This window comes from Catharus ustulatus, chromosome 8 (assembly GCF_009819885.2).
Source record: "Catharus ustulatus isolate bCatUst1 chromosome 8, bCatUst1.pri.v2, whole genome shotgun sequence".
Taxonomy (NCBI): domain Eukaryota; kingdom Metazoa; phylum Chordata; class Aves; order Passeriformes; family Turdidae; genus Catharus; species Catharus ustulatus.
Genome location: NC_046228.1, coordinates 5,581,116 through 5,605,755, shown reverse-complemented (window position 1 = coordinate 5,605,755; position 24,640 = coordinate 5,581,116). Strand labels below are relative to the sequence as shown.

General features: G+C 43.9%; 1 protein-coding gene across 1 annotated transcript in view; it reads left to right on the top strand.

Moving 5' to 3' along the window:
* GRK5 (G protein-coupled receptor kinase 5) overlaps window positions 1-24,640 on the top strand; it is a 153,868-nt gene that overhangs the window by 81,777 nt on the left and 47,451 nt on the right. Inside the window, exons 3-4 of the mRNA XM_033065792.2 lie at window positions 13,039-13,151; window positions 21,209-21,286. Of these exons, the coding sequence (XP_032921683.1) occupies window positions 13,039-13,151; window positions 21,209-21,286 (191 nt within the window). The remainder of the gene's footprint in view (window positions 1-13,038; window positions 13,152-21,208; window positions 21,287-24,640) is intronic.

Here is a 24,640-nt window from a genome sequence, read left to right as displayed (position 1 = left end):
ATCAGTGGGCACTTTTAACCTTAATCTTCATATGTTTCAGTTCCCCATCTGCAAAACTGGAGTCTCTGTCTCCCAAAGGTGGGGTGCAAATAGATCCATGAACACACCTGAGGTATGCATTGGAGAATGTCACAGAAAAGTCCATGGAGAAATGAATCACTGTCTTCAGAGCAGGCCTGACTGGTGTGCAGTAAATACAGTCCAGGGCCACACACTGGAGCAGAGGAGAGGAGCAAACACTGAATAGCTGCTCATTATTAAGCACTGTCCGTCCTGTGCGCTGAATGAGGCGAAGGCCCTGTGGGAAAAGCAGTTTGCAGTGATGTAATTAAAGGCTGTAGCAGAACTCACACACCGTGAGCAGTGGCATGCAGGCTGCACCAACAACTTTAATTTAGGTTTTTCCTAGGTTTTGAGGCTTAGCTGTGCAACCTCAATCACGTTCCTTTAATAATTTGGGGTGCGTCGACGTAACGCTGCAGCTGAATTCTGCCTTGTGGAATATTATGTCTTGTAAAAAAAGATATTCTGTAATCAAAAGTGAATGTGTTGCATTACTTCCTGTTTGCTCCCCATGCTGCTACGGATAATTGCTTCTTTCCTGCGGGTGGAATGAAGACTGTTGAAGTCCAATGGCCTCGACCATGGGCTGCTTATTCAATGTGGCATGTAAGCAGCAGGGATTTCCTTGTCCCTGGCTGGAGACCTGCATACTTTACCTCTTCCATGCAAGTAGGATGAAATTAATCAGTGTTGGTTTTCTCAGCAAGCAATGAAATTTCAACCACTGCAATGTCGGAGGAGGAAGACTCCTCAAAGGGGATCAGGAGAAAATGCATGAATGGGAAGTTGCTGCCAAGACATGAACACTACACTTGAGTGTGTCTGAAACGTTGGGCGCAGAGAGTAAATAAGCCCCATGACAGGTCTAGCCTAAATACCCAGCACTTCCATGGCAAGTAGCCCATACTTTCACCAACCTTGGCATCGGGACGAGGATAATATTTTTGCAAGGATGAACTGCGCTTGAACAATGTCTCTAATGTTTCAGTGACGATGCAAGCATGCTTTCCTTTCAGATCAGCCATGTGGCTCTTCTTTTCCATCCCTTTCCCCCTTTTCCTTTCAGAGATGTACATTTTATGTGTCTGCTGAAGAGGAAATCCCTGTCTTCTGTAGAGTTCCTGGGTTGAGGACCCAAGGAGACAGTGCACCTCAGTCCTGGGGATGGAGCTGTTAACCCTCAGCTGATGGTTCTCTTCCAGCCTCATGCACTGTGCTGAGTGTTCCCATACCCCACTCTGACAGGACAACCTACCCATCTCCAAAGGGATAATTGCACACAGCAATCCTGAATTCCACTTTTTATAACGCCCAACAACTGTTGCACTGACTGATGAGGTGACAGGAGTGATCTATCTGTGCACATGGGACACACAATACCGCTGGTGAAACCACAGCTTGCTCCAAATATCTGTGCACCAAAAGCCATATACAGCATCTGCCTACCCATTCTCGAGGTCAGCATGAAAGTACAGGCACAAGAGGCTACTCTGCTTGGTAGAATTGAAGGGGCAACCCAAATCTAAGTGGCTGCCCCATAAAAGTGATCTTTTTCCCCATGTCTGAGCATCCCTTCATGTTTACAGACTCAGAGATGATGCTTCACCCAGAGGGAAGGTGGTGTCACCCAGATGAGAAAAGGCAGCGTGAGCAGTTGCACAGTTCTTGTTTCTGGCTTCATCCACCTCACTTCCTCGTATGTTCTTGACCAGAATAACTTGGGAATGGATTTCTCATGTATTGAGGCTGATTTACCATGCCAGAGTTTCCCTTGCTGTGTGTCACTCTGGTATAATATTTTATAAGATAACCAGATTAGATTTCAGTGTATCTATCTGATATATTTGAGCAAAGCAACATCTTAGTGGGTCAGCATCTGGCTGGAAAGGTGCTGAGGGAACCTTTAGGGAAGCATTAGGGTCTCAGTTATTCATTTATTTCTTCAGCTCCAACATGCTGAAGTATCCTCTTCCAAGTGAGAAGTAAAATGTCTAAATATGTTTTCAGCATCTAAATATCCTATCACTGCTTATGAGGTACCTACTTGAACCCTACTTGAAGTTCCTATCAATTTTGCCTTCTGTTCACTGAAGTCTTTTCAGTAACTTTGGAGGGGATAGTCTGGGCTTCTTGTTTTGCAGATCTGAACACCATTGTTTTGTGTTGCTGGATGTTTGTGACTATATATTGAAATTTAGGCAACAAAATGGGGAAAAAAAACACTTCATAAGGGTAATATGTGTTTCGTATGACAGTGTGAAAATAAACCAAGAAATGACCAGGGAAAAAAAAGGATAAATGAAAAAAGTTCAAATACTAGAATAGCACTTAAAACTGCAAAAGGTTTCACATATTTTCCCGATGACAATCCACTTTTCATAAGAATGAATGAAGTGGAAGTTCTCTCTGAAATTGCTTTTTCTTTTTTTCTCTTTTTTTTTATTTTTTAGCTGTAAGTAAGACTGTTGATGGTTTTTGTGTCTGGACACAAGTTGCCACGCCCTTTGCATCCATCCATCCCAGTAATTTGCTATGAAGGAATCCCTGGTACTGCAGACTTCTGTCAAAAAGGACAAGAAGGAGAAAAACACACTTGCCACTGGCAATCCCCATCTTGCACAAGTTACTTTCAGTGCATTTGGAGTTTCTAAATGACTTTAAAACCTCCTTTCCGCTCCTCCTATCAGTTTTGCTCAGCAGTTCAGCTCCTTCACGCCCACTCAGAGGGGGCTGTCTCTCAGCAGGCAGTCAAATCAGCCTGTCAATATGAACCAAGGCCAAGTCAGTGTCTGTATTATTACAAATAAGCCACTTGTAGTTGAGCAAAAGATCCAGTTAAGTGGTAATTTAGCAGTGTTGTCACAGGTCAGTGGTACCCCTTAAAAATCATTGAGGATTGATTATGTTTTCTAGTATATTATTGTCTCTGATTGCTTAGGTTGGTGCTTGAACTTTTTGTGCAATTTTTAAAACGTTGGGATTGACAAACACTTACAAAATAAGTGGAGTTTTACCAGTGTGAAGTTTTGTTGTACTTGAAGCTTGGGGTTTCTAAACATCAGGAGAAAAAATTGAAAGAAAAATACCCAAGAAAATTTAGCAATGAAGCAACGACTAATAACATCTACTATTCTGTTAAAGGATTCACTAATAAAATGGCTGGGATGCTTAGGACTTGCAGTGACTATTGAACAGCATGCAGAGTAAGTTATCCCTGTGAATAGTTTTATTATGTGCCTGTCAGTAGTGTGTGCTGCTTAAATCTGCACTCACAGAGTGACTGTGCTGGTGGCTCTGTGCACTCTGCCACTTACTGACCTGGTAAAAGTTCTGTCTTGAAAAAGGAAAAGCTGCTTTGCTTTCCACCTAGGCTGCTTTAGAAGTCAAAGAGTAGTTTTGCAGAAGTCTTTTCGTCTTAAGAAAGTGATTCACAAGATGTCTCCATTAGTTTCCTGGAACTGAGATGTTTATTTTGTGCTATGTACAACAGCAACAGTTCTGTAGATTTCATAACGTTAAACATTCAAATTGCAACTTCTACTGAAATTTTCTTTCAGCATGTGTTACCCAGAATGTCACCAGGCAGGAGTCTAAATAACAGCACTAGACAGAAAATAAGTTTGGTATTTCAGTTAAAAACTTTCAGACTGGACATAAAAGTCCCAAATAAAAAAATTTCAAAATCTCAGTAGCTACGGTCTTTGGGAACAAATCATCCAGTTCTGTCGTTCCCATCCAAGGCAGAACAAAATGAGAACAACTAAGTGTTTGTTCCCCGAATTTCACAGGGCGTTTCTGAGGTGAGCTTTTATATTTCTTTGAGGGATTTTTTTCCCAGTCCTCTGGCCTTGCCACAGAGACATTGTTGAAAGTCATTTAAGAAGATAAAGGCAAACTCCTTTTCTGGTCAGGGTTTTGGTGTGGGCAGCCCTTCCCCTGGGGCTGCACAAGTACCACATGAAATGCTGGGAAATGTTGGTGGGGCATCTTTTGTGATCAGTGGGAAGAAGTTTGGGAGCCCACCCTGCCCTGAATACCTTTGTGACTGGCCACAGAAACAACTGTTCAAACACTGTGCTTGGGAAACCTCACCAAAGGCATTGATCCAGGGCCATGTGCTTTTCAAGTGTAATTTATGGGAATGGAAAGCAGCTTACTACTAGTAATGGTAATTTTTTGACTAGAAGTGCAACACACCTGCCCATCTGTCTGTCAGCCAGTCAGTCTGTCTCCCTGCTCTTTTTTGCTTTTTGTTCCCTTTCTATGCACTGTTATTTTAACTGGCAGCCAAATGTGAAAGAAAGGATGTGCTTAAGAACATGGTACCTAATAATTTAAGTTTAAAAAAAAACTACTTTAAAATATTCCCATTGCACATTCACAATCCAGATTTCCTGGTGATTAATCCTGGTGCACACATTTCCACTGTCCTGCTGGTGTTGACTGTGGAACTGGGAGACAGAGTGAGTGGTTTATTCGTGTAAATTGTGCTTGACAGAGGAGAGGTGGGACAACTAAGGTGGGCTTGACCAAAGAGCTACTGGACTTGATGGGAATCATTCTTTCCATCTCAGTTGGTCAGAGCAGGGTGCTGATAACACCAAGGTTGGGTGTTCAATCCCCATATGAGCCATTCGCTTAAAAGCTGGACTCCACGGTTGAGTCCCTTCCAACTCAGAATATTCTGTGGTTTCAGCAGAATGTCTTCATTATTGGCAGCAATTATTTGTTGTCTTTCCCTGTACCCCAGAATTCACACAACAGTATTTTTGCTTCTCTGATTGAGAGACTCAAGCATTAATGGCAAACTCCATCTTCTTCAGCTGAACCTTGACCCTGCAGTTTCTGCTTTTGGACACAGGGCTTGGTCAGTGACCCATGTGGAAGGGATGCAGTTTCCTGAGCAAGTAACTTTTAGAAGATACCAGAAGTGTTGTGGGAAGGCTGGAATAACTCAGCAGAGTAGCTCAGATTTTGTTAGGATGAGAATTTGTCTTCCACTAGCAAACAACCTGGTCTCAGGGCAGAGCATTTTCTCTTTGCCATCTGACTGTGCTCCTGGCACAAGGCTGGATGACCAAATGTCTCCCCTGTGAGAGCTCAGGGTCCCTCCCCAGGCTCTGGACCCCACTCATGTTTTCCTGTGCAGTGATTATACTGAGATCACAGGATCTTGTTTGATCCTCCTCCTGCTGCTGCTACAAAAAGGGTGGGTGGGTTATTATTCCTCCTGTCAAAATCTTTGTCCAAAATCAACAAAGCCACAAATGCGTTCTGGTTCAAGTACTCATGCAAACATATTTATGCAACTGCTTGTAGGATTTGACTTTCAAATAGAATTCCATGAGCAAAGCTTCAATACAGCTGCTTTCAAAAAACAAATGAGAAGATCCATATGTATCACTGAAGTGTATTTAACTGCCAGTTTGTTCCAATATTCTCCAAGCATATTTTCCATATCAGTCCAACTGGACTGCTTCCATCTCCAGTGTAATGCTGCTATGATGTGTGGAGTTTATCCCTGTAGCCTAATGCCATGAAAAGAGTAGAAACAAGGGAAGTTATACAAAGCAAACACTGTCTGCATCTGAATAATTATATTAGATGTTAGATGATCAGGAGATTAAATTTTGTTTGTTTTAAAAAAGACAGCTGACAAGCAGAGAAAATTAAGTTGGCAGGACTTAAAACCAGTTCAGGGTAATTCCATTGTCTCAAGTAAGCTTGATTGCATTCTTATTTTTAATTAATTAAACTTAGATAGTCAGTGCCAGAACAACACTTGCTGTAACAGCATAGATGAGGATCTCCAAGTAGAAATTTTTTTCATAGAAAACCCTAAATTCAAATGAAAAAAATGTTCTCCCCCAGTATTTAATATGTTAGATCTAGAGCTTTCCTCAGCAATGAAGGGCTGGTTTGAACTGCAGACTGGGACGAGCTGTTTAGAATAAGGAATCTGTCAAGCCATTATCTTGTCATAGGTCGTAACAATTTCCGTATTTTATTAAAAGATAAAGAAAGCAGATGAAATATTTATGGTCAGAGAGAGTTTGCTTTTGCCACCAGCAAGAGAACTTCATCACAGCCCTTGGCTTCAGAGCTGCTGTCCGGCACCTGCAGGGCTCTGGACCTGCCAAGACAAACACGCTCTGAGACAGAGGCTGTGCCGTCCTTTTTAATCTCTGTGAAGTGCCAGGTGAAGTTCTGGAGCAGTACAGTGGCTCATGCAGAAAAAGACTCTGCTGTGCTCTCCTGGATGAAATTTCCGCTGCGAGTAAATAGCCGGGGGCCACGGGGCCATCCAGCAGCACTCGGGGCTCCCACACTGTAATGGACTTTTTCTGGCCATGCTGCTGGGAGGCAGGCAGTGCCATTAGCCCCATTTTATAAATACAGCATGCCACTGAGGTCTGCAGGGCACAGAATATTAGTTGTGCTGGTAACTGAATTCCCACGGGAGCCTGGATGCTTGTATTTCATTTTATAACATGACTTGCTGCCACAGTTTATAGGAATTTTTGAATGAACTGAAATGTGACATTTTTATTCCTGTCTTGTGCTCTCTAACCATCTGGCTTGCCTCAATTTTTAAGTGCATTGCTGGAGACAGGGTGGATGGAGAGTCCTCAGCATGTTAACCGCAGGTTTCCATTGTAAAACAGCCCCCCTCACTCCCCAAACAACAAAAAAACCCAAACCCAACAAACCCCAACCCTCAGAAAATAACAGACAAGAAGAACAAGGAACTTCCCTCCTGTTGCTTCCTCCATTCCTGCAACATTCCCAAACAGGCACCATGAAAATGAGATCCCTCTCTACATTACTGTGCAGGTTTTTGATCAGGCTCTGCAGTTCAAACACCAATATCCCTGTTTCTCCATCACAAATTGTCCCTTACTTCCGTTTTCTCAAAGAGAAAAATCTGATATGTTTTCTACTGCAAGTACCTGGGTTCTCAGCAAAGTTCATGAACTCCTGACTGGCCATGACATCTCCAGGACTGATGACCATAGAAAATTAAGAGTAAGAGTGAAAACATCTTCAGATGTGTTAACTTGGCCCATCTTAGGCTTTTGCTCTTGAACACAAGGATTATCTTTTGTATTGAAGCATTTTTATTAGAGATGGAAAACCGTCTTTTGTAGAAAGCAAGAGCTAATGTTCCAGCTTTCCAGATCATTCTGAAATACAAGAGCAACACAGACACTGTTAATAATGCAATCAAAGCAATTTAAATCCTTTCAAAACATCCACAAAGGACCCTTTGATAAGAAGCAACTTTCATCAGCCTGAAAGACTAGGCAGTTTAGTGTGTGCTGTTTATTAAGTTTATACATAGACAGTGGTAATTCCACTTTTGGCTGGAGAAGAGCAGCAGTAAATTATAAGACATCTTTATAAGCACCAGTGTTAGACTTGCTGGTTTTAAATGAAAAATGTATTTATATTAATATAACTCTAAATGGGGTTATTCAGTGCTTAAAGATGCAATTTGTTTTCCATTAGTACTCTGAATGGACACAAAATAATTCTGTGAACCTCAAAGGATTTAGTCTGGGTTTTTTTTATAAAAAGAAGGAAATTGCCACAAGTGCACAGTGTATGATGGGCTGTGAAAGTCTGTTTAGTTCAGTTGTGCTGCATATTCTTTAATCTTGCTCTTAGTTCCTGCCTTTGTCCTCCTTTTCATTGTGTGCCCCTGTAAGGAAACCTGCATGAAGAAAGCAAAGATGGGCAAAAAAACCCAGAAGTGATTTAATATTTGGGCTGGGCAGGGTAGGATCTCTTTGAGCAGCATCTCCCTGAGTTTGACTGAGGAGAGAGGTGTGCAATTTTGGGACATTTTTAGCTGAAATTTCCACCCATCTCAGGGATGTTGGGGATCACTTTGACAGGCCCCAGCCCCTTGGAAGAAGAGAGTTTTACCTTTGGTGTGCCTGCACTCTTAGGAGCTGACTGCTACTCCCTTGGGCTCCAATGCTGCTCCTATTGCCCAGCATGAATGTAGGGACTGAGGCATTCAAAAGCTTTCTTCCATTAATTTGGGATGCTTTTTGTCATTCTGGGACAAAGCAGGTGAGAGGAAGAGAGCAGCAGACAAATAATAGACTTACAGCATCTGACTGGTTTTGGTTCACCTTAAAAAAGAAAAACAGGGAAGGGAAGATGAATTCTGATCTTGGATCACTGAGCATAGGCAGGAAATGAACAATTAAGTCTTCCTCCATCCTATTTGGGGGTGTTTGTTGATTGGTTGGTTGGTTGTTTTGTTAGTGGGGTTCTGTTGTTGATATTGTTTTGTGGGAGCTTTTTTTAGGCAGCATAATTACTTTGCGTTTGGATCTTACTCATTTTTTTCATCTGATTTAATGCCAAGGATAGCAGGGATCCAGAGGTCAAGTCCAAAAGTTCCCATGCAGCAACATGGTGCATTTCTTCTTGGCAATTCTCCATGCATTCCTTTGGAAAATCTGCTCTTGGGATTCCAGTTTGTTGGAAAATAAAATGTTACTTAACAGATAGTACATAAATACAATCCTTGCCCACACCAATAAATGACCAAAAAGCTGAAAAGATGTTCCTGGCTTTTGTAGACTTTAAAAGTGAGATTTAAACTGAGCTCATCCCTCCCCTACATCTACCTCTACAGCTGATTGCAGGGCTTGGGTTTGCAGCTCTTCAGAAGGAGTTGCAGAAGTGCAACTTTTACAGCAGTCTTACTTAGACATCTGCAGTTGACACTGAATATCATAAAAAACTGATTTTCAGCCAAGAGTTATGACACAGTTTTTAAATTCAGTACTAACCCATCAAAACCTGCAGGTATATGACAAATGTGAAAGAGAAGGGGGGATGTCGGTTCTTTGCATACCAGTGTCTCTCTCCAAAAGGTGATATTTTGAGCCAGCCCAAAAAATGAAAGATATTTAGATGAGAAAGTAGGAAAAACAATCTTCACAATGCATAGGGAGGTTTCTATCTAATTGAAATATTAGATTTTCCCCTCTTTTAATTGAAAGTTGGAGATTTTGACAACAGCAACTCTATTAACTTGTGTTGAGCTTTTCACTTCATCAATGGTATGTTTTGACTGATATGAAATTTTGTTAATAGAACTATTGTTTTTTAGGCATGGGCTCAGATATTTTTCAGAACCTTACCAGAATATCTGTATGGGAACAAATTGGGCCATAGGCTTTGAATGGTGACAGCATGACGTGTGCAGGTGCAACTATTTTGGTATGTTCTTTGTGCTGGGTGCTCTTGAAATTAGTATTTCAATACATAAGCTATGAAGTAACAGGAAAAATGAGTCAGTAGAATTATGAATAAACATCATTTATCTTTATTTACCTTATGAATGCTAATGATGGCATTTTATATAATACCTTTTCTATATTAATCTGTGTTGTTGCTCTGTTAGGAAGATGGAGAATTCTCTTTCATGTGTGCGTTGTTTGCCTGTGATATTTTCTACACACAGAGTTTGGCGTCAGTGAGAAGTGTCTGCTTTCCCAAGACTTTGACCCACCCAGCTTTTCACCCCCGTTTTGGGTGACTTTGCAGGTGTTAAACAGGATGGCGCTGAGGCAGGAGGGTCTGACTACCAAAGATATCACTCTCAGAGCTGTTTTAGTTACACTTCATCATCATAAGCATATGGTTTCACTTCCAAGTGTTTAACATTTCCATTTCCCCAGGAAATCATTCCTTCTATTTTTTAAACTTTTGAAACTGGATGGATATTTTTACTGGCAGGCGGAGCGAGAGCGGCACAAGGCTCAGCCCAGGAGAGCCCCTGGCTGCAGAGCCCGCCTGCCTCCCCATCCCTTCCTCCTGCAGCAGCTCCTCAGCAGCTCAGGGTGCTCCAGCCACATCTCTGGGGTGCAGCACACTGTTAAAACACTCCCTGCCATAATAAAACATCCACTCCTTTTTCAGCTTTAGCTGAGAGACGTGTTTTTCTTTCTTAGTCCGCTCCAGACCTGTGCATCCCAAGAATTAGTTGAGTGCAGATTCCTTCAGCAGACTTAGTGAGGCCAATGTCAAGATCAGGGCCTAAGAAAATAGTTGTGTCACCTACAAGGAATGAAAGCATTTTTGTCGTGTATTTGTCTGTGTTGGTATATCCAGCAGCTAAATGCACATGACAGAGGAGTGGATGGCTCCAGGGAGCTGCTCTGGCTGTTGTGTTTTCAGAGATTATTTCTGGCATTTCCTTTTTCCTCATTACGAATGGGCCACCCTTCTCATGTGTTGGCCAAGTTCTGTAGAGTAGGAGGAAGTCAGTGCTCATGTCTTATTTATGTTTTGTTTATCCACATATGTCGTAGTGTTTAGCTGCTTGTTTTCTTTCCCTGCTCTGCTATGGAGTACAGTTATGGCTGTGCAATTTGCACACTAATTTAGCTGCTCTCACTGCCCCTTTTGGTAGAAGATCATCCTCTGCTACATTGGCTGTCACCATGTAATAAAACTTTGATAAACTAACTGGATTTTGTACAACTTTATTACTGTCCATCAAATGATGTTGTACAAGAGAAAATATGGGGCAAACCAGATGATTATTGTGTTTGTTCCTTTCTGGTTTACTCTGTTATGAGTCTAGACAGTCTCATTCTTTGCAGTGCTTGTTTGGCATGGGGGGCTTGCTGTGGGTCTGGAATTCTGCAGGGATTGACACAGCAGGCAGGCTGTGTGCTGCTGGTATTCAGGGTGTATGTTTTATTCATGCCCTCACAAGAGTTCATTAGTGAAGGCAGCAGAAAACACCATCAGGCAGATGCAGACAAACCTTCACACCTCCCAGGAGAGCTCACCTGAGCTGCTGAGCCTCTGGGATATTGGGAGTGGCTGTTTGGGTCCAGTCCTCTGACCCCTTCCCTTAGCCCTGTACGTCTGCACATCCCTTCAGCAATTACTCACTAAAAATGCCATTTGGTCAAGCAGCACAAGCTGGAACCCCCCACAAGGACACCCCAAGGCTGCCCCATGTCCCAGTGATCCCACTGGGTTTCCCACCACACGTATCAGTGCCATGATGTTCCATGCTGAAGGCTCCAGCTCAGGCAAACAAACCAGTGCCAGGGGGGTGGCTGCTGATAATTGGATTGACTGGAGGTCAGGTTGGGATTTACACAGTGGTTTTGATCCAGTTTTACTTGTGAGAGAGCATCAAAACATTGCAGTCTTCTCCACAGATTGAGTGATATCCTGATCCAAAATGGAATGGCAGTGCCAGTGAAAAGATGCTGCTGGTGCATTGTTCCCAACCCCTTCAGAAGACCAGAGCAGAGCAGGACCACACTGAATTAAAAGCACATTTCAGCTGTCCCCAACCCATGCCTCCAGTGACCACCCTGGAAGTGCTTCAGGAATCAGTTCTGAAGTACAGCCAGGTGCAGCACTGGGCAGGCTCCCTCCTCCCTCTTACAAGAGGCAGCCTTGGCTGCTCCTGCCCACTGTCACCCAGCTACAGGGCAGTCCAACCCCTCACACAGCATTTCAGTTCAGGATAAATGTACCCAGAGGGTGCTGAGGCCCTGGCACGGGTTTTCCAGAGAAGCTGTGGATGCCTCATCCTTGAAAGTGTCCAAGGCCGGGTTGGATGAGACTTGGAGCAACCTGGGACAGTGGAAGGTGTCTGCCCATGGCAGGGGTTATGTAACTAGGTAATCCTCAGGATCCCTTCCAACCCAAACCATCCCATGATTCCATGATGATTCTGTGAAGTCCTGCTTTTGAAGAACATGGCCCCCAGGGCACAAGCTGGGATGGGCAGGTCCTTCAGCTGGATGCCTCAATGGCAAAGGGGAGCTCCATCCCTGACATGTGCCTGCATCCATGGAGTGGGAGGAGCTGCAGGACGTGGGGGCCAAAGCACAGGGGGAATCCAAGACACTGCAAGAGTGACTGCAGGTCCAAGAGAGAAGTAACTGAGGCACTGACAACTTGTGTGGGTTTCATATGTCTGTTTGCAGTGCTGTGTTATGTGTTTAGAAGCTGGTTGTTTCCATAATAACAGCAAGTGCCATATGGCAGTGAGGAGGGTGGTGAGAAGAATGCCTAAGGAAACACAGTATGTTGTTTGACATGTGTGTACTTGTAGAGGAATAACGTGTCTCAAGCAAGTATTGCTGCTCCAAGCAGGCTGGGGGGATTTTCTGCTCTCACCAGAAAAATATCCAAAGCCCTTGGTATTTGTGCTGGTGCCATGCCAGCTAGTGATGCCTGCCCTTCATCCATATTCTCCTGCTGATGGTGCTTGTGATGGGCAAAGAACTTTTTGCTTTACTGTGAGGGATGGTTGTGCATGCACCAGCACATGGGAATGGCATTTAAACATGGCTTTGAGGGGGAAATACAGTTCTGTAAGGAGTGCTGTGTGAAACTGAAATGAGCCAGATGCCATATGCTCTATCCATTCCTTAATGCTCAGCAATTAAATAGCAGAAATTTTGAAACCTTTGAAAATGCATAGTTTACTATAATTGTTTAATAGAAAGTAGGCTAAGCACTTCCAGAGATATGGGTAATTTAGTGCATATCTAGGAAGCATCCAGGAAGGACTCCACAAATTCCAGCTTTTTCTACCCTTTAATGTGTGACTCATATTTCAAGGACTTGTAATTTGCTCCCCACATTCCCACCAATACCACCAGCCTGAGCTGTACCTTTGCATGCATTTCCACTGCAGAAAAATATGATTTTTTTTTTTATAATAGCTCAATGGCTTTTGCTTGACCTTTACCAACATCAGCCCTACAAAATTCAGCCTCTCTTAATTGAGTCTTAAAGCCTTTAATTGTATTTGTATTTGGATACCTGAAATGTGGTGGCAGGGAAAAGGAGGACGTTTTGATTTGGGGTTGTAGTTCTGCACTCACTTGCAATACTTTAAACTCATGAACAACCCAAAAGGCAGAGCTCTTCTCATTTTGATGCTTCTGTTCTTTTCTTTATTGCCTCCAGAGAGAGATTACTGCAGCATATGTGAAAAGCAGCCCATTGGAAGGCTTCTGTTTCGGCAGTTCTGTGAAACTCGGCCCGAGCTCGAGTGCTGCATTAGGTTCCTTGACTCGGTGGTAAGTCAATTCTTGTGGTATTTTGGGGTGCTTTGCAATGTTCCCCTGACAGAGGAGACTCCTCTGACCCCAAGAAGTCACTGTTTCATGGGGTTTTGTGTCTGAAGTGCTGGAGCAGGCAGTGGACAGGGCTGGCCTCGCCAGGGGCTGGTGCCAGCCTTGGGGGACATGAGCCACCAGAGAGGGACAAGGACAGACACCCCACAGTGCTGCTGTGGCCTCCCTGCAGCCAACAGCCGAGCAGCTGAGCTGCTGTGAGTGATGTCTGCTGATGGGGGGAAGCCTGCAGTGCTGGGAGGCACTGGGAGAAAAGGGAAGTTGAGCATGGACTGACAAGAGAGGATGGGGAGTGTAATAATCCTGATATCCCTTACCAAGCCTTTTCATCCATGGAGTTTGGGATGATTTACACAGGACATCCTGGTAATCACCCTGTTTTCTCAAATAGGAGAACAGAGCCACAAGGTACAGAAATAACTTGATTGAGGTCACTGAGAAACAAATGTGCTCCATTTTCCACCCCAGTGAGCCATCAGTTAACCCAGACACTGAGCATCAGCCCCAAGCCCTGGGGGACCTGACGCTCTTTCCCAGTCTGGCAGCTCTTGGCCATGTGTCCTGCCAGCTGTTCACAGTGGAAAAGTCTCTCAGTGACTTCTTTTGCTGGGAGGCCTGTGAAAGGGGAAGGTGTTGATCAGCCAAAAGGTGAAATGGTACCAAAGAGGAAGATGAACTTGTGAGTTCGCTTGTGAGTGCCTGCAAGGTCTCTCACTCCCTAGCTAACACTGACAGAAGCAAAACAATGCATACCAACAGGAATAAAACTGTTTTGTTTGCACCATGGTGAAGCTGCTCTGAAGGACAGGGAAATGTGAGGATTGCACTGAAGCTGTAAAAGTAACAGTCTGGAGAGGACATGTGGTCTCTTAAGTTTTGTGTAACTCCTGCAGCAACAACAGCAAATTACAGCATCACAAAAAGTGTTGCATAAAGCTGTAGCTGAATCAGTTTTAGCTGGTCATGACTTCCACCTGTTATTCCTAGCACTGCTTGTGATTTTCTCTGGTGAAAGGTGTAGCCATCGAGGTACATGAGACATCTGACAAACACTGTGTGCAGCTGTGCTCAAGGCCAGCAGGCAGGAGGACACTTTGGGTACCCTGAATGTGTCTGTCCTGCCCTGAACCAGCCTTGTCCAGTGGGGTGTCTGCCCCTGAGGAAACACCACACACCCATCTGGGGGAGAAAAATGCCACATCACCTGTGCCCCTGCATTCCTGAGCAGATGGACAGTGGCACCTGCAGAAATTCCAGCCACAGAAGACTGCTGTGAGTGTTTTAATTTCAGACAGAAGCAGAGCAGAGCCGTGCTCAGTTTGGAGGGGCTCAGTTTGCTCTGTTCCATTCCCTCTTCTGTTCCATTCTCTGGAATGGAGGGGCACATTTTGGTTCCAGGGGCTGCCGAGGAGCATTCCCCGTTGTGAGAGCCCTGCATGCACTCAGGGCACGCCTCTGACAGCGAGAACAACATCTGGGCACAGGGAAACATCTGTCTCCCCCAGGGCACCGTGACGCTGCCGTGGTGCCAGCTCGGGAATTGAGGGCACTGTGTCACCCATCCTCCCCAGCCCTGCGACAAGCACAGAGACTGTGTCCTCCCCTCAGCCCTGCAGCACAGCCCTGCCAAAGCTCGTGGTGGCACTGCCTTTGTTTTAAAGCTCTGTCTCCGAGCAATCCCGAACTGATATTCCCAGATCCTTTCACAAAGGTGTGCTCTGCTCCTACCCCAGGTTGGTTTTGCAGGCTGGAGCTGTCCCGTGCGCCTTGGCTGGCCAGTGGTCTGTTCCCAGTTAGGCTCAGACTGGCACTGTGAGGATTTGATGAACAAAATGCCTGTCTGGATGGAGGTCTGAATCCTTATCTTTCTTCTTTTTAACACTAACTAACAGCAGTCTCCTTTGTTTATTGATTTCAATATGAAATATTGTTTATATTTATGATTTCTGTATGAGCTTGCTCCCAGCCCATGAAAATCCTTACATTAAGCAATATTAAGGTCAAGCAACCCAGCCCTTTGCCTTTAAATTGGATGATTACTACTGAAATTTGCCCAGTGGGGTCACACTGTGTTTAGTGAGTAGTGGGATTCAAGCCAAGCCCTATGGTAGGCAAAAAAAAAAAATCCCCATAATGAAACCAGGTCTCTGACTTTACAGCCCTAATCTGAGACCACCAGGAAAGTGGAGCCTTTTCAAGACCACCTGCTGTAACAAGCAGGAAAAGCCAAGAGCCTTAATTTTCTTTTTTTTCTTCATAGCCGTTTTTCTAACACAAGATGCAAAAATTAGCTTTTGTGTAATGCCAAATAAAGGGAAAATAAATATGAGATAATATTTAGCTGTTCATCAGGGACTCACAGCTTTTTGCACACTGAAAGGGAGGACCACCTCTCTTTTTCAGAGCCCATCTGAGGTGACACAGTAGATCACTGGCAGAAGCCAGTACTTGATGCCTCCCAATATTTTATACAGTTTTTCAACTCATGCACTCAACTGCCTGCAAGGAAAGAAGTGACTTCTGGGAGAAAACCAGAAGCTGAGTCAGACATTCAACAATCTACCAACATCCTTATGAGAGACTAATCTCTCTCATACCTTTGCTTCCAAAGGCTGGTAGAATAATCCAGACCTTGCAGACCAGAATATGTAAAGAGACAAAAAAAATCCTCTTTTGACTGGGCATTTATGTCAGCTGTTGTATGAAACAACTAACCTGGTCTGATGTAGTCTCCTGTGAATGTAATTACAGCAGTATTTGGGGATTTTTGCCTGTTGAACAGTTGTTAAGCTGCTTTCTGAAAAAAAAGGATTTGTGTCACTACATTCTGCATGCATGCAGGGGTGTAGCTCTGTGTTCCCTCTGAAACCTGTGAATACCTTGGCCGATTTCAGCCAGTAACTGAGATGAAAGTGCTCAGAGGCATGAAGTCTGTGCATGTTTTCTGAGAGCAGTGTTTGGGTAATTAGTCACAATCGGCTGTAGCCCGGACTAACACGACATGTGGTTTGTAAGCAGTGGGCCCCAACGTGAGATGATAACAGTGATAAGAACAAAGAGACTCAGAGCTCTGCAGCACAGCTCTGGTGAGGCTGTGGGTGTTTGGTCCCCACTGCTGCTGTGGGACCAGTGAGTGCCTGTCAGTGTGTCTGTCTGTCTGTCTGTCTGGGAAATGGAGCAACAGCAGCCCCTTGTCCCAGCTGGCACAAAGGGCTGTAAGGACAGACAACCATCTCTCACTGCGGATATTGTGCAAACAAACTCATGACAGAGGTCCTGATTGCTGAGATAAAATATCCACCCAGCACCCGTGTGGCTCTGAAGGCTGTGCGTGCTTCTCTGGGTGCATGGAGCCACAGAGATCTCCCCTGAATGGCTCAGCAAACCCTGATGGAGCCACTCACATGGTGGAACTCTGTGAACATAAACTATTATCATCAGATGGAGATGGTTTATGATTAAACAAGGCTCCTCTGGAGGCTCTCACCCCAGGAATCACGCACAGCCCTGAAGCACACTTTGCTCTGCTTACAAATATTTTAGCAACATCGTTCAACTTTGGAGCTGTTGAAAGAGAGCCATTAAAATAAAGTGTGAGGGGAAATGTTTCCTGTGTTAAAAGGCAGATCAGTGAGCAGGCAGGGTGCTAGCAAGACGTGTTTCCTTCTCCACAGCCGGTGCCTCCAGCACAAGAAGGTGGCAGCTCAGTTCAGCAGAGACCTCTTGCTCCTGTCCCCTTCTCATCAGCACATTCCCAGCTCCTGACATTTCCTTCTCCTCTCCTCTGATTTTTATGTGTCATTAAAATAAAGGCTTTAGCTTCCCTTTCCTGCCTCATCTACTCACATTCATAATGTTTTTGTCCAAGGGAGGGTTTTTAACAATTTGGACCAGATTTAGGTTGACTGGAGAATGAGGACACTTTTGGTTAGTATTTTCTCTCTAGTGTGAACGAGGTTACTTCTTCTGCACTGAAGTCACACAAAAATACATCCTCTGGAGGAAAACAGCCCTGCTGCCTCTCCAGGTTGTTTCTGCTTGTGATATTTGGGCTCAGGAGCCAGGCATGAACTTTTCAGCTGAACGCTTCGCTAGATAGACACTGCACTTATCTGGGGTGAAAGGATGACTGAGCATCCATTTAATGCCATTTGTGAAAACCCTGCCTTGCTGTTAGGGAGATTTCGTTTGGTTAAGTCCCTTTTGTGGTATATAAACCATCTGTGTGTGTGTGTCTTAAAGCTGTTCAAGGCTTTTCCCATCATAAATGCCAGTTTGTTGGTATCAACAAACTCATTAACTCAAAATGTGTTTTCAAACAGTTGAAAGGGCTCTTTTTGCCCTGCCTTTAAATATGAAAAATATGGTTTCAAGTTCACTTTTCAGTTAGAAATGTGAGTTATTATGAATCCCAGCTGTTGGGGGTTTGCCTTCCAATTTTCAGTCACAGATTTTAAATCTCCAGCGGATGCAAGTGCAAGGACAAGCACTGAGGACAGAGCAATAACAGGACAGAGCCTGGAGTCTGAGAAAGGACTGGGCAGAGAGATAGTCTCAGATAACACAGGAGGGAGCTGAGAAAGTGGAGGTGAAAAATTTGAACTGGAATGCCAGCAGCCTCCTGCAGATGCTCAAAAGTTGATTCCACTATTCCTGATTTTTACCAAGAAGCCAAAACTGTTTTGGTGGGAGTGTCCCCATCTCCATGTCCTGGTGGGTACAAGGGGTGATGATTCCCTTGGCCATGCCATGCTGCCACTGGCAGCCATCAGCTACCTGCTGAGGGGGAGCACCCTGCCAGATCTGCAGAAATGTTTTTTCCATTTTCACATATTTTTAGCCATGCAGTTTCAGGATCTCCAATAATATTAAGGTGAAAATCAAATACTACATAAATTGATGTGTCAGAATCAATGTGAGCCTCTGGGGGGTCCCTGTGTCGTTGCCCTGGTAGCTCTCCATCCATCACAGGCAGACTCCAGCCACCAAACCTGAGCTGTCCCTGAGCCCATGGCCCCATCCCACAGCCAGCCACAGGCTAGATGTTGCTCCCTTTTCCAGCTGAAGAGCATTTTTCCATCTGATCTCTCTCAGCCCATCCTGAGGGCAGCTGCTCCAAAGGGAAGGACACTTTGCCCTCCCATTCCTGCATCCAGCCAGGGCTGCTTCTATGGCAGAAGGAGCCACCAATGTAACTACTACCTCCAAAGCAGCAGCCAGAAGAAAGGTTAGCAGCAGACAGTGGCCAGCCCACATCCTCTTGCCATTTGGGCTGAAGGATCTGTGCCTGCCCACAGAAAGAGCCTTCCCTGCAGCTTGTCCCACGGAGTCAGGGTGATCGTAAATCCTCCCCTCATTTATGGGCTATGAATAGGGCCCTGTCTGACCTAACTAGGGCATGGAGAAGCTATTAGACTTCAGAGCAGGAGCCTTGAAACACATGCCTGGATTCATCAAAGGAATAATGGAAAATATTTTGTTCCACACAGATTTTAAGTAATGGTGTTATTTCTAGCAATTAGGAATTTGCAAACTGTAGCTGGGCTTTTGAGTATTGGGAGAGGAGGGGAGGTATCTTGTGATTTGAGCACAAGACCAGGAGTTGAGGACCTTGGTGGCTTCCCTGGCAGGTGGCAGAGCATGGGGACATCCCTGTCTATCTCCTGTAATAACAGGACATGGCTGAAAATGTACCAGGGTCTGTTGCTGAATAGCTCAAAAATGGCACTGAAGGGAGAAATAATAATGAACTTGGGAATAAAATGGAGCAGGCTTCTAGTGCAGTCCTGCAGTGAAATCACAGTTGGAGCTTATGGTTCCTTCTCACATCCTCACTTGTCTGTCACTTCCCACCTTCGCCACCACCGTGTCACATTTCCTGGGAATGTCAAATGCAAGTATAATTAAACTTTCCTTTCATTCTCTGCTGTCTGTCTAGAGGCAGAACGAGATACTCTGTATATGTGCAGGTGTGCATTTAGCTCTGCATGGGTTGGATCCCATTAGGAATTGCATTTCAAGACATCCAGCTCTTGCTGAGTTTCTGTCTTTTGGTGTGTCCTGATTTGTTTCCTGTTGTACAGTTCAGATGGGATGTAATTGTTACAGGTTATATGTAAAAAGACTTCAAATTTTTCGACAGCTCCCTGGTGCATTTTAAGTAGGAGATGATGACTTATAATCAATTTTTATTTGCTAGGGAGACAATATATTATCAGAGTTTGAAAGCAAATGAAGGAGAGAGGAATCATGGAGAAAAATGCTGCTAAAATGCTCTAAGCATTTCAGAGTTTCTGTATTTTAAGAGCTGAAATGACCCAGCTCATTTCAGCTCTTAAAGTATAGGATATATCTGAAATACTCAGATACCATCTAAAAGGACAGGAAATTAGATAAAAGATTTTTTTAAACCCTTGTATTAAGTTTTATGAGAATGTAATCAGCTTCATCCCCAAAACTGTTGCTCAAGAAGAAGTACTGTACTTGTGGATTTTAGTTTTTGGTTGTTTTTTTCATCATTTTTATTTGTGGCCATTATCATATCCCAAACCAAATCAGATCATAATTCCAGATTGTTCAAGCAACCTGCTATGCCTGTGTGTAAATATTCAGCTGCAATAGCTGCATGAGCACTGGCCAGAGAGAAGGGGAACAGCATTATTACTACATTGTGGTTTCCATGTCATTCCTAGGTTTGCTTAGCTGGGGTATCCATTACAGCCAGCCTGCAGATTTATTGCATCCAGCCTGGAGCAGTACATACATCTTCCAGTGGGCAATAGTTCTGAAATTTGTTCTTCCAAGTGTTTGCCAGTTCAGTCTGATTTACCTTTTTTATTTTTTTTCTTAGCTTCCTCCTCATTTATCATTGCAGACAGCTTGTATTGGACCAGGTTATTTAATTGGTTTGGCAGGATTTTCTGGGATCCTTTTTTTAATACAGTCATGAAAGCTGTCGTCTTCTTTTTTTTTTCTTCTTTTCACTTCTGGAAAATATTTTGATCTGAAGGCTAAAGTTTCATATCCAGGCAGTGCCAAGCAGGAATGTCTCTAAGAACTTGTCATTTAGCCACTGCAGCACGTGTTTCCTTCAAATGCCTGCCATGGATCCAAACCTTCAGCTGAAGTGATTAATATCTTCTGAAGTGATTAATATCTTCTGAAGTGATTAATATCTTCTGAAGTGATTAATATCTTCATGGTGCACACGTAGTGCTTCCTTTGTTTCTAATGTAAGCAAAGCTCATCAAAAGTCAGAAATGCTTCAATACCTAGAACAGTCAGAATTTTAAAATATAGGTAGACTTTGTGTGTGAGGATGAGGTGCTCCCTTTTTTAATGCACTAGGAAAGCCAAAGATAATTTTGTTTATGGTGTCTATTCCTCTAAATGGTCTCTGGTTTCCTCTTGGTCCTAAGAAATCAGCTTTCTGGAGGGACTGAGCCAAGGATCACTAATAGGGATGGGCGGGTCGCTCTGCTTTGCATGGGTATTGTTAGACCATAAATACATAGAAGAAGCACATCAAACAAAAAAGACATTATATTGAATATATATGTATGTATACATATTTACCTGGCACTTGAAATACCGCTGTGGCAAGGGTTAACAAACATTCACTTTCTCTACTACTCAGAGAAATAATTTTACCTTCTGTGTCCACCTTCCTTTTGAGCAAAACCAAATGAAGTTGATGTCTTTTGTCACTGAATGCTTTCTGAAAGCTGGCTTTGCAAGGTTATAAAACATAAATTAATTAAATTGTATTGGTGTTAATTAAGAGACAAAGCCCCAGAAGATGCACCACTAGGGTCTGGTCAAAATATAATGGAAAGTTTTTAATAAGATTGTGTATACTGGTTTTACTTCCACCAGAAAATTATATTTGTCCTTCAGATTTTTCATACAGAGTGTTCTGTTAAGGCTACATCCAAAATGAAGTTATAATGGTGAAATATGAGTGCAAATATTGACTTTTATTTTTTATATGTCTGTTCCAGGCAGAATATGAAATTGCTCCAGATGAAAAGCTGGGAGAGAAAGGAAAGGAAATCATGATGAAATACCTCACCCCAGAGGTAAGGGGCAGCCAAAGTGGCATTACTGAAGGAAGGCTGCAAGGCACACCTTTGCTAAACAAGGTTGTTACAGGCTTTGTAAGCCAGGCTCCTAAAATTTATGGTGGCAATCTCCAGTGAATAAACCTGCAAGTCTTGCACAAACAGTCAGAGAGAAAAAAAATTATAATGCAATCCAGAAATTGACTTCTAAGGATGAACTTGACTTACCAGGGGTTTAATTCATCTGTGGATGAGCAGAGAGCTTCTCTGGTCTCTTCTCAGTGTACAAAGCTCTGCATTGGGGATGTAATACAAGAGACCTCAGCTGTTACCAACAGATGCCCCAGTTATTCCCTATCCACTCAGAAGTGGTGGTGGCATTTCATATTCTGGTGTGTAGAAAGCAGAGCAAAAATGGTCTTCCATAGCAGATACTGTATTTTGGTAGAGAAATTCCTCCCCTAGCCAGGGTGGGCAGGGACAGGCAGGACGGGCAGGGGACAGTGGGGCTGGGAGCTCAGAGGTGCTGTCACCCATCCCTGTGTCCCCCACGGTGGGTCCTGGTGTCACCTCCCTGTGGGAAGGAGAGGAGCTCCTGGGAGAGCCGTGTCCACAGGGTGGCACTCCAAACAGGCACGGATGTGCTGCTGGGATTTGGGACAGCCTGCTCTGGGACTGACCCTTTTGGGGGGGTCACAATCATTTCCTGACCACATTTCACCTTTGCTGCACAGGTCACTGCCAGTAAGCAGTAAACATCCAGCTCCAAACACAACAGCAGTCCTAGCATTTTTCCTAAGTTGCTTTCATAAAAGTAATCAAAAGACGTTCAATTGCTGCTTCAACTGTTTTACAAAAGAAGTATATTTGACCTTCAGGAGAATTAATCACATTTTTGGCAGATGTCTTTCTGAGGGTTTAAATGGTACAATATGTTTTGGAGGTGCAGGGGCAGAGCAGACCACTCTTTTTCCACTCAGTCATTTTCCTACAATAAACTTTGATGCATACTTTCAGTTATCTCAGGCTGCACTTTGGGATCTGGTTTCATTTACTGAGCCTGGCTACTTTCATGTGCAGCCACTGAGCACTGCCAGTATGAGTTCCTGCTGCCCATTCATTAGGGGCATGAAGTTCCACTGCTTTTTAAATCCACCAAAATGACCTTTTGTCTTAAAAATTCCTGTCAACAGAGGAACAAGCGGCAAACTCTGGGGGAAAATATTTCCCACTGCTCCAGCACCCATCTGGAAAGGGAAAAATGCATTTTGTGATAGCAGAGCTAGTAAAGTGAGGGGAGGATGCAGGTTTCCAAAAGCATTTCATTGCTATCCATTGGCTCTCCTGCCATCCATGCTGCAGCCAGAAGCACATGGAATAATTTAGTGAATGTACAGTGAAGACCAAACTGAAAACTGCTGCTTCTTCATCAAACAAAGAACGGGGTGTTACAGGAAGGAAAAATACTGGGACTCCAGAGCTGGAGTTTCCATTCTCTGCCGTGCCCTGTACTTCTTATTTGACCTGTGTACCTGGTTTCTCAGTATGTAAAGTTGGCACAGCATATTTACAGTCTGTCCTGAGACTTTTCTGGTGTTTGCAAGTTACCTTAACAGCTCAGAGCAGAAGGAAACTGGATGACCTCCAGTGGTCCTTCCAACATCACCAGTTTTGTGATCCTGTGAAACACCGGGCTGCTCTCCTTCACTTGTAATCTAAAACTGCCTCCCTGGTGGTGCTGCTTTAATGTCTGCATTGGCCTTGCTGCACTTTTTCTCCTTAATGAGAAACTTCTGCTTCTTCCCAGAGGGATGTGGAAACCCTGTGTAGCAGAAAATACTTCCTAGAGGCAAGTTGACTGTGCTGTAACAATGGGTTGAATACTGGACTTTCTAATAAGTGTCCCATACAATAAATACTTAAAAAACTAGAGCAAGGCCTGGACTGATTTAATTTCATTTTAGATACCTAACTAAGGTAGTCAGGTTAGGAATGCAGATGGCCTACTGTCCTTTCTTCTCAAATGAGTATCTCCAGAGGACACATTTGAAGCTGATAGAAGTCAATGGTTCAAAGGACTGATGTCTGCAGTCCAAATAGATTAATCCAGACCCAAATGTCCTAATGGAACATCATTCTGGTCAGCAAAGAAACCTTCTTTTCATTGGAATCAGCATTTCTCTATTTAATTATCAATCCCTTGAAAGGTACAAATTGCTGCTGTTTCTGGAGTCTTCTGCTTTCAGCTGAAAGCTTCTTTTAAGTAGGTGTGTGTCTGTGCTTCAAAGAACCTGATTGTCTTGATACAAAAATAGCGTGACATACAGCTTGACTGATAGAATAAAATTACAGGTTCAGTTCTTGGACAGATAATTCAGTCTTATAATGTGAGGAGTGTTTTTCCCAGAGTGCAGGATCAGAAGCACAGTGAAAACAAAAACTAGACTTCTTGCTCTTTAATATTTATAAATGATTTTTTAGTTCTTGCTTCAGTTTTTAAGGGGCATACATATTTAACATACAACGTGTCAGTATATCACCACTCCAAAGGGCGTTCATTTGCATAGGGAACATGCACTTTATTTAATAAAACATACACTTCTTGCACAGCAGAAAGGAAGAGAAGGCACTTTCCCAGATGAGCAGACATCCCAGCAGGACTCCCAGCCCAGTGTGACTCACAAAGTCACTGCATGCAAGACATCCACCCCGAGGCCACTAAACAAACCTGCACTTGCCAGGATAGTAGAGCAAGGAGGTGCTTTGTCAAATGATCACAATTCAGGCTCTCCACAGCTTTGGCATCCTGAACTCCCCTACCTGCTTGTTGGGGAATTGAAACCTTTGGACAAGCAGGTAAGGCTTCCACTGTGTCCCTGAGCTACAGGCAACAGCAGTGACAAATCCTGACAAATCCTGGCACCTGGAAGGGATCATGAGTGGTTTTGGCAGAAGGAAACGTGGATGGTTCAGGCCCCTCAAAGAAGGAACAACCTCCCTAAGGATGTGATGGAGTATTCATCACTGGAGGTTTTCAAGGTGCTGTTGGGCACTAGATCATCTCATGTGAGCTTTCCCATGAAAGGTTGGACCAGATGATCTTCAAAGCTGAGCTGTCCCAGGATTCTGTGTCCTCAGGTCCTAGAAGACAGTAATATTCCCTCTCTGTTGCCTGAAGCTCACTTAGCAGCACAACCCATCCACCAGCCCGTTCTGAACTCTTTGGTGGGAGGGAAATGTCAGGAGCACACGTGATCTTCACACTAAGAACGCCAAAATATGACTGTTTTCACAGCTTCTGTAGCAGCTTCACTTGAGGGGTGAGCAGGGAGGCAAAAACCCACAGAAAGGTGTCCTGTAGCTGAGGGAAAC